The 15056-nt window shown below is 42.6% G+C and overlaps 1 protein-coding gene across 4 annotated transcripts in view; it reads left to right on the top strand.

Moving 5' to 3' along the window:
- Nucleotides 1-15056, top strand: part of WWP1 (WW domain containing E3 ubiquitin protein ligase 1) — a 159155-nt gene that overhangs the window by 69460 nt on the left and 74639 nt on the right. For 3 of the 4 annotated variants that reach the window (XM_045003448.1, XM_045003446.1, XM_045003447.1), the window contains exons 9-10: nucleotides 5196-5309; nucleotides 5917-6091. In XM_045003448.1, coding sequence (XP_044859383.1) covers nucleotides 5196-5309; nucleotides 5917-6091 — 289 coding nt within the window. The remainder of the gene's footprint in view (nucleotides 1-5195; nucleotides 5310-5916; nucleotides 6092-15056) is intronic. The other variant, XM_045003449.1, reaches the window with a different exon arrangement.

The raw sequence follows: 15056 nt of genomic DNA, 5'->3' as shown, positions 1-15056 counted from the left end.
CAGTTTCATTACTTCCTTATCCCCTCCTTCCTGTGTTTGGTGCTTTAATAAGCTACAGGCGGTCTATTTGCTCCTCTCTGCACCATGCTTCCACTAGGACGGGGGTGCCTCCATTGGAAGCCCCATCTCCAGCTGATGCTTTTTCACTTTTACATGAAACACGTCACATCATACCCCATGGGTTTGGGTGCTCAAAGACATCTTGCCTGTACTCCTGAATTGAACCACCACCACACTTCTTAATATATGTTAACATAAAACTTTTAATGCTGTGGTTAAATAGCATGGCCACAGCCTGGTCCTCTGGACTCTTTGTTCAACGTGGAGAAATGAGTTAGACTAAGTTTGAGTTTCTGGGCTAGATTCACAAAATGCCAGAAGGTATGAGGGGGATCTCCCTTTTATAACCTTTAGCCCAGTGGTTAGAGTACTCTGGTGGAATGCTAGAGAGAGGATTTGAACTTGAGTCTCTCACATTGCAGGACAGTGTCCTAGCTACTGTGCTTAGGGATGGGATGCTCTGTTATGGGTCTTTTTTAGTCTGTCCTGTTGGAGTTGTTCCATTTTTTATAAATAAATAGTCATTGGAGCAGGGACTTGAACTTGCGTTTCCCACACCCTGAGTGAGAACCCTAACCACGAGGCTATAGAGTCATTCTCATGCTCTTTCTCTAGCTGTATGACTACTGCCACAGTTTTGGGGGTGACCCTGTTTAGGGTGATGAAACTCCACTGAAGCTTTGCACACTACCAGTAGGAGGAGGAAGGGTTGTGTGAGCTGGTAGAACAGTAGGGATGTGTCCAGTGGATCAATGCATTGGTCATATCCAGTGACCCCAAAACACTCTGTGTTTGGGGTGGGAGAAAGAGACAGGATAACTGTAGCCACTGCGCTACAAAGTCATTAGTATTGGTTTTGAAGTGGCCTAAATGCTAGTTACTGCTGGTTGGAGGTGAAAATTCCATAAATAGATTTTTAAGGCCAGGAGAGACCATGAGATTATCTAATCTGATCTCTTTATACTACAGGCCCCTAAATTTCACCCAGTTACCCATGTATTGAGTCTAATAATTTGCGTGTTGATTTAAGCATACCTTCCAGAAAAGTATCTAGTATTGATCTGAAGACTTCAAGAGATGAAGAATCCAACTCTTGCATTGGTAGTTAGTTGGTTAATCAGCCTTCACTGTTAAAATTTGTCCCTTTTTAGCTTCCAGTCATTGGTTCTTGTTATATCTTTTCTCAGCTAATGAGCCTTTTGGTACCTGGTATTTTCTCCCTATGAATGTACTATAATCAAGTCACCTCTCAGTTTCTTTTTTGATAACCTAAACAGATTTTACTCTTTAGGTCTCTCACTCTAAGGCATTTTATCCAGCCCTCCAATCACCCTCTCCATTTTTTCAGTACAATTTTTAAAATGTGCTCACCAGAACTGGATGAAGTGTTCTAGTATCAGTCTCTCCAATGCCATATACAGAAGTAAAATCATCGCTCTACTCTTACTTGTGCTAAGCCCCTGTTTATACATCCAAGGATCACATTAGTCTTTTTTGCCATAACATCATGTTTGTCCACTATGACCCCTTAATCCTTTTCAGAGTCACTGCTTTCTAGGATGCAGTCTCACGTTTTGTTAGTATGAACAGTATTCTTTGTTTCAATATGTATGAAAGGCTGTATTAAAATGCATTTTGTTTGAACAGGTCCAGCTTTACCAAGTGCTCCAGATTGTGTTGTATGACTCCCCTCTCCTCATCTTTATTTACCATTTGCAGTTCCTCAGCTTCATGTGATTCCCTGAGTGCATAGTTTATATACTTAGGCTTTGCAGTCTAAGGAGTTGACCTTTAGAGAATTGAGTACTTCCAGGCATTGAACCTATGCTTCGGGTCCTGCTATGTAAACAATCAGTAATAATTTTATTTGGACTTTACCATAATTTAAGTGATGATTTTCCAAGTGCAGCTTCTCATATCTTGCAGGGGTCTAGTAGAACTGCAAAGACACTTTGCATAAATAATCTTGCAATTATCATGAGTTTTGCTACATTTTTCAGCTAAGTTAACATGATAAGATAAAAGGATATGAACAAGGATGATGATTGGGAACAAATATAGTCTAGTATTGGGGGGGAAATTGTTTAGCCTGAAAATTTCAAAGTATTATAAGCACATAATTAGAGTGACAGCAAGTGCATCAGTGGAATTTAAGGAATAAAGGATTTTCAGAAAGGTGGCTTTAGTGCATTCAACAGCCTTGGTGCACTGTGTCGGAACATAACCTTTTTGTGTGCATGTGGGCACTGTGGATGTGGCCATGTGGTAGGTGTCCCAGTGGCATTTTCAAACTAGGTGGGGGAGTTGCATAACCTGATGTTGGTGCTGAAAAGATCACAAATCCGGAATACGCATATATGATTACGTACAGTCCCACTTTTCTCCTGGGCGCCTGGTCATTGCTGGAGAGGAGGTCTGTTGAGAACATCTAAAGGTGCTTGCTGATGAAAGAAAAGTTTAATGCAAGAAAATATGGACAAAGTTGTTGTGAAATTGTTACTTTGCTTTAATAAAGTCTGGGTTACAGCAAGTGGGAAAGGGCATGTGGAGACTAAAGTCAAATCAATAAATATAAAAATGAATGTGGTATGAGTGGTGCTCGCTGTTCAGAAACAGTCTTTCCCAACCAGGTACCCGAATGTGTGCAGGTTCTCCTTAGAGATTGGGTAAGATCATTGGTATTGTCATGGGTGGAATGCGTTTTGTGTGTGTTGTTCTTCGGTGCAGACAGTCAAGAGTAGTTTACACTGAGAAACTCCACATGGACCTAAAAGCTAGTTGAAAAAGCACCATCATAAATAAAATTATTAATAAATGCAATGTAGTGCACATTGAAAGGAATAATTTGAACTACTCATACTCTATTTCTTGGGTTCTATATTAACTGCAAGTATCAGAGGGGTAGTCCTGTTAGTCTGTATCCACAAAAACGACGAGGAGTCTGGTGGCATCATAAAGACTAACAGATTTATTTGGGCATAAGCTTTTGTGGGTAAAAAACCCCACCTCTTCAGATGCTTGGAGTGAAAATTACAGATGCAGGCATAAATATACTGACATATGAAGAGAAGGGAGTTACTTTACAAGTGGAGAACCAGTGTGGACAAGGCCAATTCAATCATGGTGGATGTGGTCCACTCCCAATAATTGATGAGGAGGAGTCAATACCAAGAGAGGGAAAATTGAGCCAGCCACTCCCAGTCCCTATTCAAGCCCAAATGAATGGTGTTAAATGTGCAAATGAATTGTAGCTCTGCAGTTTCTCTTCTAAGTCTGTTTTTGAAGTTTTTTTTTGTTGAAGGATGGCTACTTTTAAATCTGTTGTTGAATGTCCAGGGAGATTGAAGTGTTCTCCTACTGGCTTTTGTATGTTACCATTCCTGATGTCTGATTTGTGTCCATTTATTCTTTTACATAGAGACTGTCCGATTTGGCCAATGTACATGGCAGAGGGGCATTGCTGGCACACAATGGCATATACATTAGTAGACATGCAGGTGAATGAGCCCCTGATGGTGTCGCTCATGTGGTTGGGTCCTCTGATGGTGTCGCTGGAGTAGATCTGGGGACAGAGTAGGCAACGGGGTTTGTTACAGGGATTGGTTCCTGGGTTAGTGTTTCTGTGGTGTGGTGTGTAGTTGCTGGTGAGTATTTGCTTCAGGTTGGGGGGGTTGTCTGTAAGCGAGGACCGGCCTGCCTCCCAAAGTCTGTGAGAGTGAGGGATCATTTTTCAGGATAGGTTGTAGATCGTTGATGATGTACTAGAGAGGCTTTAGCTGGGGGCTGTACGTGATGGCCAGTGGTGTTCTGTTATTTTCCTTGTTGGGCCTGTCCTATAGTAGGTGACTTCTGGGTACCCGTCTCACTCTATCAATCTGTTTCCTCACTTCCCCGGGTGGGTATTGTAGTTTTAAGAATGCTTGAAAAAGATCTTGTAGGTGTTTGTCTCTGTCTGAAGGATTGGAGAAAATTCGATTGTATTTTAGGGCTTGACTGTAAACAATGGATCGTGTGATGTGTCCTGGATGGAAGCTGGAGGGTGAGCGTGCATGCCTGTGGTAGAGACATTGATTACTGTCCTGGGGCGGGGCTGGGCATGCATACCTGCCAACAAGCAAGAGAGACTCTGTCCTTCTCGCTTGCTACCGCGGCTTGCTGGGGGCGTGGAGACGTAGGTCTTTTTAATTATGCAGAAGGAAGGCTCTTTCTGCAAGGCAGAAATGTAGCAGCCTGCCTGCATAATAATATGGTTAATGTTATTAGTTAACTGTTCCTATTCTATTAACTGTTCCCATTCTCCGTCAGTTCTCATAGGAGCATAAAAACTGTAAAAGTTTTAAGGCCCCTACATTGCCAGAGTGATGTAAAGCCTTATAAATGACAGTAGGGGAATCAGCGAGGAAGATCTATGTGCTTTCTGACTTTTTTCCTGTGTCAAAGTGACACAGTGGCCTTAGATTACAGCTCAGAATTTATTTTATTTACCCATTAAAAAAAACTTTGAGGGCAAATAAAACAGTTACCAAGCAGTCAATAAAATGTCAGGATGTCAGGACAATCAGAAGCAAGCACTTCCCAAAGTACCCAGCCAGGTCCAGGACAATAATTAGGAAAACTGTATGACTTTCATGTGTGAAAGTCTGAGCAATTTAAAATGACATTCTACTTTTTTGCTTTTTGGTGTTCTGTAATGTAATTTAAATTCAAATGCAGGATTATAACTGGAATGCAGAGTATTAGTTATCAAGTGTTTGTAACTGAGCTTTCATGTGTTTAGGAAATGCTGAATAGTTATTGTGATTTTTTTTCTGTATTGTTGGTTAAATAAATTATCAAAACAATTGAAACTGGTGTGATTATATTGTATTATTTTCACTAAATATGCAGCATTTTGCAGAATTTTTAATTTTTTGGTGCAAAATTCCCCCAGGAGTGGAGAGTAAGAAGAATTCATGTAAGATAGGACATGATGTGGCAGACAAGCCTTTTGTGAGTGGGCAAATTTGACCCTTAGCCTTTAGAGTAAGGACTAGGATTGGATAACCCATTTGTTCACTAGCAGACTTTTTTTTTTTTTTTGCTTGTCTGAAAATTTAATCAGAAGGCAACATTTTCGTGTTGTTTTTTGTTTAAAGACATGTCTTTTGTTTAAGATGGGAACAGAGAAAGGATCCTCATGGTAGAACCTATTATGTTGATCACAACACACGAACTACGACATGGGAAAGACCACAGCCTTTACCGCCAGGGTAATGAGAGTTTATATACTACTTTGAATGTTTTACTTACATTAGTACCAAAAAGTATTTTTATTGCATTTTGTAATTACATGAAAAAAATATCATTATACAACTTGTATTTTTTCAAATCAGAAGTTCATAAAAGCAGTACCACACATGTATTGCAATATCTCCCTTCCCCAAAACAAAATAAAACAGCATAAATCATTTACCAGATAATGATCAGGATCATCATAGCTACTTTTGTTTGAATGTTGGTGGCACATCTATTGCCTGTGCTGATCTTTTGCTGCTAATAATGTTGAATGATTTATCCTTTTATTTAATGTTTAAATTTAAAGAGTGCTTATTTTATGACCTTTTTGGTCTAGCTGTGCAGAAGAATGGTTGAGACTGTTTCCCTTGGAAGGCTAACAGTTGTTTCTAGAAATTTACATAAAGTCTCAGAAATAGAACACCAGTGTGTTATACAGCAGAAATTAAAACTTCTGCCCCTCTCTCATCTCTATGTTGTAACTGAAACATTGGCTAAGAATTTAGTGTACCACAGAAAATTAGTTTTGTACTTTTTACTGAAAATTATATAGCTATTAACATTAGTATTTTTGTTTGTTAGTTGGGAAAGAAGGGTTGATGATCGTGGAAGAGTTTACTATGTGGATCATAACACAAGAACAACAACATGGCAGCGACCAACCATGGAATCGGTGAGGAACTTCGAGCAGTGGCAGTCTCAACGTAACCAACTACAAGGAGCTATGCAACAATTCAACCAACGATACCTCTATTCGGTAACTTTTAGTAAGCTATAAAATGTTAGGAGATATTTTTAACTTTACTGTTCCCAATGGCTTCAGAATTACACAACTGTATATATTGTGAGATGTTCATCTATAAAGATGATTAGCATCACTAACTTGAATAATGGATTCTATTTTAGAACCTGTACTTCTAAAGCTACTACCTGTGCAGGATTCTCACTGCTGGGTCTCCGCTCTCCAGCTCAAGACCTGTCTGCTTCCCAAGCACTTAAAGTTTATAATCCCTAAGGGCAATAGTAACTGGTACAAGTATACATCACCTTCTGACCTTAGGGGAAACTTCAGTTCTGCAGCTCAGCCTCTTCTTTGAGTATTGACTTTTTTGGCACACTTGTCTTAGGGTGTTGTTTTGGTACTTAAGTGTTCTTTATTTTCTTTTAATCACTCAGTGATTCTCAGCTTTTCATCAACATTTCGGTAGTTCGGCTCTCTTACTTTGGGGCCTGTTTTGAAGTATCCGCTTTTGTTCAACTGTGAAACTTCTTGCATGGTTTCTGTGTTTTCTCTCAGGGTGTCATTCATTTTCTTAATCCTATAGCTGAGCAGCTTCAAGAAAAGCCTATTCTTAGGTAGGGAAAGACATTAATGAATGAACAGATTCACTGTATCCTCTGGGAGTCAAGAATAGTGTGCAGGAGTGTTAAACTGTCTACATATACCACCTAAGCAGTCAAATATTATGGGGATCATATCCAGACTCTCACTGAGGGACCCCTCTAAGAGACCCTTATAAGATTGGTAGGAGGCCAGAGGTGGTGTGTGTGGTGGTGGTGGGGATACAGGGTCAGGTACCTCCTCAAATTTCTGCCTTCTATTTACCATACAGGTTTTCAAATTGTGGGGTGCATGGCCGGGTGCTCCCTAGACAGAGTGGGCGACACAGGTCTGAACCGCACCCCTGATGTGCTCTTGCCGCGTCCCCAAAGGAGCCCGGTGCTGGCTGGTGACATCCCCTAGAGCAGGCCCCTGCCCGTGGGCCCCGGCTGTCATGAGATGCTCCCCATGGCACTCGATCCCTGCTGCCTTGGTGCTCATGGCTCTGCTGCTACTCCTCAGCTCACATGAGGTGGTCACATGCCTCCCCCCAACATTTAAATTGTGTCCCCCCCAATCAAGAGTTGTGCACTGTCTTTGTATGAGGATGGACTGGATGCTTCAAAGGAGAAATCATTGAATTGTAAGCCTGAGTCAATTTCAGCCTCTGAGCACTGGGATTCAGGGCTGGCACTTCGTGCATTAGTACAGCTTCGCTCTGAGCTCACTGGTTTAGCTTTCATCACCAAAGCATCCTGTCTGAAACAGAAGATTCAACTATGCACTTAAAGTTGACTGTACTCAGCCCCAGTTTGCCTAATGAGGCACCACATAAGAAACATCAGGAATGGGCATAGAAAGATGTATCTCTGGTGAGGCCCTTGACTCCTGGCTGCTCTGCGTCAACCCCTCTGGTTTTATCGCTCTGTTTAGCTTTCAAGAGACAGAGCCAGTGTGAGACTCTGCGATGTGCATCCAGGGACCTTGCCAAATGGCCCCAGGTTATCTCCAAGGCTGTCTTGAGGGATGCAGTACCATCTTTGACACTTGTCAGAATTCTCAACATAGTTGGAGTGTGTTTTGCTCTGTTGATGTACAAAGCATGAGCCCTAGTGCTGGTATTCCTGGTATCTTGTGCCTAAGATCTTAGTGCAATCAGGATTGACACCTTCTGAGACACTGTCTTGAAGCTTCTGGCACTCTAATCAATTGTCACCTGAATGGGTGCAGGGTGATGATCAGGGAGATGGCTATTACTTGGACTGGGGAGAACTCGGCAAGTCTTCTGATGCCAAATATATTTCTATTTCCCCTAATTTCTTTAAAAGCTGGCTAAATTGGCAGATTTTGAAATAGCGCCACTCCAGCCATTTACACGGATCACAATTGCTCTCAGAAGGTTCCTGCTCCATTGCACCCTACTTCAGACCATTTCATGAAGATATATCAGGATACCTCATCTGTCCTGTCTCTAAGATTTTTCAGAAAAAGTTTTGTTCTTTTCAAGGTCATCAAATATTTTCCAATGGGAGCTTGTTCGTCATGATAGCTTTGGATGTGGCCAGAGAGAAGACTAAGGAAACGCACCTTGAACTCTGATGCTAGAATTCATTTGTACTAAGAGGTTACCAGTCAATGACTGCAGCCATTCATGTCGTGGCCTGCCAGGGCTTCATGGTCAAAGAGCAGGTATAACCTTTGGGAAAATAGCCCTTTGGTTTTGTCAGAGTCCTTCCCCATGACAAGTATCATGAACTTAAATGAGTATGGGAAGGATGTGTGGGCCTGTCCCAGCATTAGGAGCATGTGGCCTTAGATGCGGGTGAGATAGTGGTGAGAGCAGAGCATGTCTGCAGGTCTCTAGCTTCTGACAGAAGGTTAAAAAGAAGAACTCGAGCACCTACTCTACATAAGGACAACCTTTTTCAGGAACAGATGGAGGACTTTTTAGAGAAAGTGAAAGATTTGACAGTCATCCTGTGTTCCTTATACCTGAGTCCCATCCTCTGGGCACTGCCTGTGGTGTAGGAAGAGGAACTTTGTACTTAAAAACCTTGCTTTCACATTGAAGGTTGGTCCCAAAGGCACTGTGGCATAAGCCCCTTTGTGAGAACCAAATGTCCAGTTTTTCTTTAAGGAACCTGTAGTTCCTACTACATAAATCCATCACAACACCCCCCAGAATTGCAATTTTTCTCAGTCTTTAAAAGCAGGGCAAGGAAAAACCAGGTGAGTATGCTCAAACTCCTGATGATGAAATGATCTCTTTGCCTGGCCTCAGACTCAGGTCAGGAAGCTCTCCCCTCCCCAACCCACTACCATATATCAGTCTCTGATTGAGCACAATGCTCGGTCTGCTTTGGCACTGCAGTTGCCCAGACCTTCAGGGAAGAAGTTGGAAGGTTCTGGGAATGCTCTCTAAGAAGAGGAGTTCTAGTTCTCACAAATAACCTACATCTAAAAGATCTCAATCTCTGGAAAGATTAAGTGTTTGAGCCCTCAGGTACCAGTCTGGGTAGCATTAAGACTCCATGCTCCTAAGACTCTGAGCTCCTCTAAGGGCCATGACCTGAAGCATGCTTCAATACTATCAAAGCATGACTGGAGCAGCAGGGAAAAACAGCCTACTTCTAGCAAGTTGGTATCAATGGACCTCCCACCACCTTCTTTGGTACCCAACATTGATTCCTTTGGTACCTCAAAAATCCAACCATACACCTCAGCCAACAATCGCTTTGAAGCAGTCAGCATCATTAATACCATCAAATTCCACTGCAAGGGACCTACCTAAGTAGACGTTTACCTGCAGTATCATTAGTTCATCAGATACCATAGGAATTTAGATATTCCAGAGACCTGTTTGTGTTGGATGAGCTGGAGTCTCCTCTCTTGATGGATACTGAGCACCTCTCGGTACTGAGAGCTACACAGTCACCAGAATTACACTTCTCCCTGGTACCCTCTGGTTCTCCATCGTTTTCTGGTGGAGATGCCCCTTTTGATGTTGAAGAGGGCCTTTCATCAGTCTCTCACAGCTCAGTATAAGGCACTCCCATCTGCCATTATGGGAATCCTATTGTATTCCACTGTGGTTTTATGCACGTGTCCAGAGCCGAAGAATTTGAAAGTAGTGTCTGCTGGCCTGTGTGTGTACCGTGGCTCACCTTGTGCCTCCATCCAGGGATAAAGGGCAGGGTGGACTGACTATCTCTCTAGTTCCTTTTCACTGCCATGCAATTTGGATCGGTATCTGCAGCTTCAGCCTACAAAATAAGATTTAGATTTAGCTCTGTAAATAGTTTTAACAGTTTGTGTACTCCCTTTGGGGAAACACCCATACCCTGTTTGGGTACTGAACTATGCCCAGGACTCTGGGCTTCACACATTTTGTTTCCTGCCCGCGGTCCTTCTCCATTAGCAATGACCACCAGCTCTGCCTGTACAGGTGGTCTCCAGCTTACACAAGACCCGACTTATGCAAATTCGCACTTACGGAAACAGTTCCATAAGCCAGAAATAGGATTTTTGAGTTGCGAAAATGTTTGCGTCACGTACGGGTATACATTTCTGACTTATGCAAAATTCGAGTTACAAAAGGCTTTCTGGAGTGGAACGATTGCGTAAGTCGGGGGCATCTGTACTGCCTTTGGGAACCCCACATCGTGGTGAGGTGCAGTATCTGCCAGTCGTTCCCCAGCCGTACCTGAGAAGGGCAGGAACTTCATCTTCAGAAATACCTCATGGAGAAGCCATGAGGCCTCAATTAGACTCTGGCCAGGGAAACCCCTTCCCCACATACATTGGCCTCATTCAACAAGAAGTGCACCTACTGCTGTAAAGTCCACCAGGAAGCATTCTCATAAGCATGAGACCAATTCTTCCTCTAAATTCATTTCAGAGAAGTCAGATTCATCTCTGAGCAAGCCCATCAGCTTGGTGTGTGAGGACTTAAGGACATCCTAAGTCCCAGAGACATGACAATAAAGCCCAAAAGCATTGGGCTACATCAGTACCCGACCGCTATCTATCTGTACCATCATTCACAGCACTTCCTAAGCCTCAGGATCTACCAGAAGTGACAAAGACTGATCACGGTCAACTTCTCATGTCCATGGCACCGTCTTCCTTGGCAGCTACACAATCTCCTCTGATTCCAGCAGCTCAGATAAGTAGAACCCTTCTCACACTGGGAAGATCTGAATCTGTTGCTGCTCCACAGGACATTTTTGCTTTTCTGGATCTGGAATTCCCGCCAACAGGCCCCTCTGTTTCCAGAGAGATGACACCATCAAGGGAGATGAGTTTATTGCCTGACCTGTATGTGTAGTATAACTCTCCTCCAGGGGCATCAACAGTACTGCCTCTGGAGCCGGAATCAGCCTTCTCTTTATCAGGAGATTCTGAACCAGCTGATGAACACCATCCTACATATCCTCTGCCACCCAAAAGACCTACATCAGTTTGGGATGAAACTCTGTCTCATCCAACTCAGATTTGTTGGTACTCCATGCCTTGGAGGCCTCTATGACCACCTGTTGATCCTTCTTGCTGGCTATATTGGGATCCTGGGGACTAGCACCTCCCTGCAGAGTTGGTCTGATCTGCTAGGGAGTCATCCCTTGCCTCCCCTGTAAGGGGACACTCAGCTCTGCCCCTAGATCCTACAGAGGAGGAGGTACATTACACACTGGATCTGGCAGTTCTGCCGTAACAAGCAAGACTGCCATCTTCATCTCCAAACGAAATGGAGAACCCTATGTCTTCTCCCCCCCAGGATGACTTCAGACAGTTCCAGGACCACCTTCACAGACTTTCTGGAGAACTACAGATGCATCTTGAAGAGGTTCAGGACTCCCAGCACAAAGTCTTAGACATCGTCCACTTGTCCAGATCCAACAGTATAGTTCTCCCTATTAATGAAGCCATACTGGAGACAGCTAGGCAGGGGTGTGCCAAACTGTCCACTTGCATTCCCACCCACAAGAGGACGGAGAAGTGTTACTATGTGCCAGCCAAAGGGACAGAATTTTTGTTTTCTCACCCCATTCTCAACTTGGTCCAAACTTGTGGTGGTTCGGTCTTCTAGACTGGATGCTGCCCTTAGAAGCAGAGTCTTGTCTTTAGTCTTGGACTCGGCTCTGAAGCTCCTCTTTCAAGCTGGGGGTAATGCTCTGTAATTACTTGAAGTGAGTGCCTGTTGGAATGCTACTTGAAGAATGAGAGGTTACTCACCTTGTGCAGTAACTGGAGTTCTTTGAGCTGTGTGTTCCTATGGCTACTCCATTACCCACTCTCTTTCCCCTCTTCTTCAGAATTTCCTCTCTGGGGTTATGGGTTTTAGAAGGAGCTGAGGTTCACCCATATAGCCCTATATAGTCTCAGTGCAGGGCATAAGGATGTGTAGGACTCCTGTGTGAGCCATATGGGCACTGTTGCCAAAAAATTGAATTGAAGGCACGTGGGACACGTGCTGCCTTGAAATGGAGCACCCAGAGGGATATACATCTAGAAGAATTCCAGTTCCTGTAAGTAACCTTTCCTTATTTTGTATACTTTTTATCGTGTCCTCTTTTTTGTTCATCCCTCTTTTAAGGAAAAAGACTCTATTCTTTTTCCAGTCTTTCTTGAAGTGCAGCGATGGTGTGCAGTCATCTATAAGGGAGTGATTTGGTGCTTTCCTATGCTAAGGTTGTACTTAAGTACCTAAATATCTTAAGAACTTGGGGTGTTCTGCTTGTTTTGTGCTATGAAGAGCTGTGAAGTCGCAGGAATGAGAATCCTGCAAGATATTAGAGAAGTAGAAATACACGGCAAGTCATTTTTCCCTCTCGTGATCCTTAAATAGCAGCTGATGCTTTGAGACACTTTTTGAATGAAAACATTCTATTTTCAAACAAATATCTTCATTTATCACTTTTTCTCTGTATTCTCTGCTAAAGGCGTCTGCTTATATGCAGAATCCTTAAGAGTTAATAGGTTCTAGGAGTTCATCTGAGGCAAAAATCATCATTTATAACACCCAAATGTGATAAGCATAATTATGATTTCAAGTAGTATATAATCAGAAATACTGATGCACTCTTAGGAAACAAAGATACTGTTTTGTACCCATTAATCTTAGTGCTCAAAAAAAGAGAGAGACAAGAAATGTAGAAAATGTTATGTTGGCAGGATTGTCTGTTGTAAGTACAATGTATTTCAAATTTTTATAAAAGGTGCAATTATTTCTTTAATAAAACAGAAATAGGAAAACAGTATAATGATGTGTAATTGCACGTTTCTGTTTACTAATCAAAGTACAATATTTATAATCAAAGTACAATATCTGTTCATGGAACGATACCTTCTTCATATAAAATATGGTCTGCCTTTGCTTTAATGATATCTTTTACCATTATTACTGATTTTCAGGCCAACTTGAAACATGTTTACTTTTTTCTCTTCAGAATGCATTAGGCAACTGTTACAATGTGTCCTCTCTGATCTTATATTCACCAGTCCTAATTTGGTGACCCTTTTTATGATCTGTCAATCAGACACCAATATTCAAAAAGGAAAGAGAAATTGGGTGTTTGGTGGCTTACTTGCTTCTCTTCACAACTGCTTTCCATATATTTGTCATGTTCGGTGGATAGTTCAATTGCATTAGCTACAGTTCCCATCAATGGTAAAACAAAAACACTGAAGAATGATGATAAAACAAGAAACAAATACAAAGGAGAACACATTTGTTGGCTACAGCGCTGCTGTAGATCGTCAGGCTCAACGGGTAGTGATCAATGGCTCCATGTCTAGTTGGCAAGCTGGTATCAAGGGTTGGTCCTGGGGCTGGTTTTGTTCAATATCTTCATTAATGATCTGGAGGATGGTGTGAACTGCACTCTCAGCAAGGTTGCAGATAACACTAAACTGGGAGGAGTGATAGATACACTGGAGGGTGGGGATAGGATACAGAGGGACCTAGACAAATTAGAGGATTGGGCCAAAAGAAACCTGATGAGGTTCAACAAGGAGAATGCAGAGTCCTGCACTTGGGATGGAAGAATTCCATGCACTGCTACAGACTAGGGGACCGAATGGCTAGGCAGCAGCTCTGCAGAAAAGGACATAGGGGTTACAGTGGACAAGAAGCTGGATATGAGTCGACAGTGTGCCCTTGTTGCCAAGAAGGCTAATGGCATTTTGGGCTGTATAAGTAGGGGCATTGCCAGCAGATCAAGAGACGTGATCATTCCCCTCTATTCGACATTGGTGAGGCCTCATCTGGAGTACTGTGTCCAGTTTTGGGCCCCACACTACAAGAAGGATGTGGAAAAATTGGAACGAGTCCAGCGGAGGGCAACAAAAATGATTAGGGGGCTGGAGCACATGACTTATGAGGAGAGGCTGAGGGAACTGGGATTGCTTAGTCTGCAGAAGAGAAGAATGAGGGGGGATTTGATAGCTGCTTTCAGCTACCTGAAAGGGGGTTCCAAAGAGGATGGATCTAGACTGTTGTCAATAGTACCAGATGACAGAACAAGGAGTAATGGTGTCAAGTTGCAGTGGGGGAGGTTTAGGTTAAAAAAAAGGTAATAAAGGTAATAATTGGAGATATACCAATCTCCTAGAACTGGAAGGGACCTTGAAAGGTCATCGAGTCCAGCCCCCTGCCTTCACTAGCAGGACCAATTTTTGCCCCAGATCCCTAAGTGGCCTCCTCAAGGATTGAACTCACAACCCTGGGTTTAGCAGGCCAATGCTCAAACCACTGAGCTATCCCTCAGGTTGGCTATTAGGAAAAAAATTTCATTAAGAGGGTGGTGAAGCACTGGAATGGGTTACCTAGGGAGGTGGTGGAATCTCCTTCCTTAGAGATTTTTAAGGTCAGGCTTGACAAAGCCCTGGCTGGGATGATTTAATTGGGGATTGGTTCTGCTTTGAGCAGGGGGTTGGACTAGATGACCTCCTGAGGTCGCTTCCAACCGTGATATTCTATGATTCTATATATTTTTGTATTACAGAGTAACTATAATTAATTTGCATACAGATTAGAACAATTTAGTGCTCTGAGTTTGCCCCTGAAAGGAAGAGGAAGCTGTTTGCAGATAAATTATAGAAAAACTAAAGTGAGATGTTTGATGGTGGATTTTGTTACCCAGGAGATTGGATTAGCTCTCTCTTAGTGGTAAAAGAACCTGTCTGTTGACCTGAGTGGCCAAAACGACGTCATCTTAAGATAAGAAATGCAGTCAGGGTACCCAAACAATCTTAACTCCTCCGTGTAGAGATGCCATGAGAATAAAAAATATGAAAAAATAATTGTCTTCAGAAGAAACAGTTCACTCTGTTCTAGGACCACAAGCAAACATGTCTTAATCATAATCATATGGTTATTGCATAACATTAGTATAGACCAGAG

The sequence above is a fragment of the Mauremys mutica genome, chromosome 2 (genome assembly GCF_020497125.1).
Source record: "Mauremys mutica isolate MM-2020 ecotype Southern chromosome 2, ASM2049712v1, whole genome shotgun sequence".
Taxonomy (NCBI): domain Eukaryota; kingdom Metazoa; phylum Chordata; order Testudines; family Geoemydidae; genus Mauremys; species Mauremys mutica.
The sequence above is the reverse complement of the archived record's forward strand: the minus strand, read 5'-3'. Positions and strand labels throughout refer to the sequence as shown.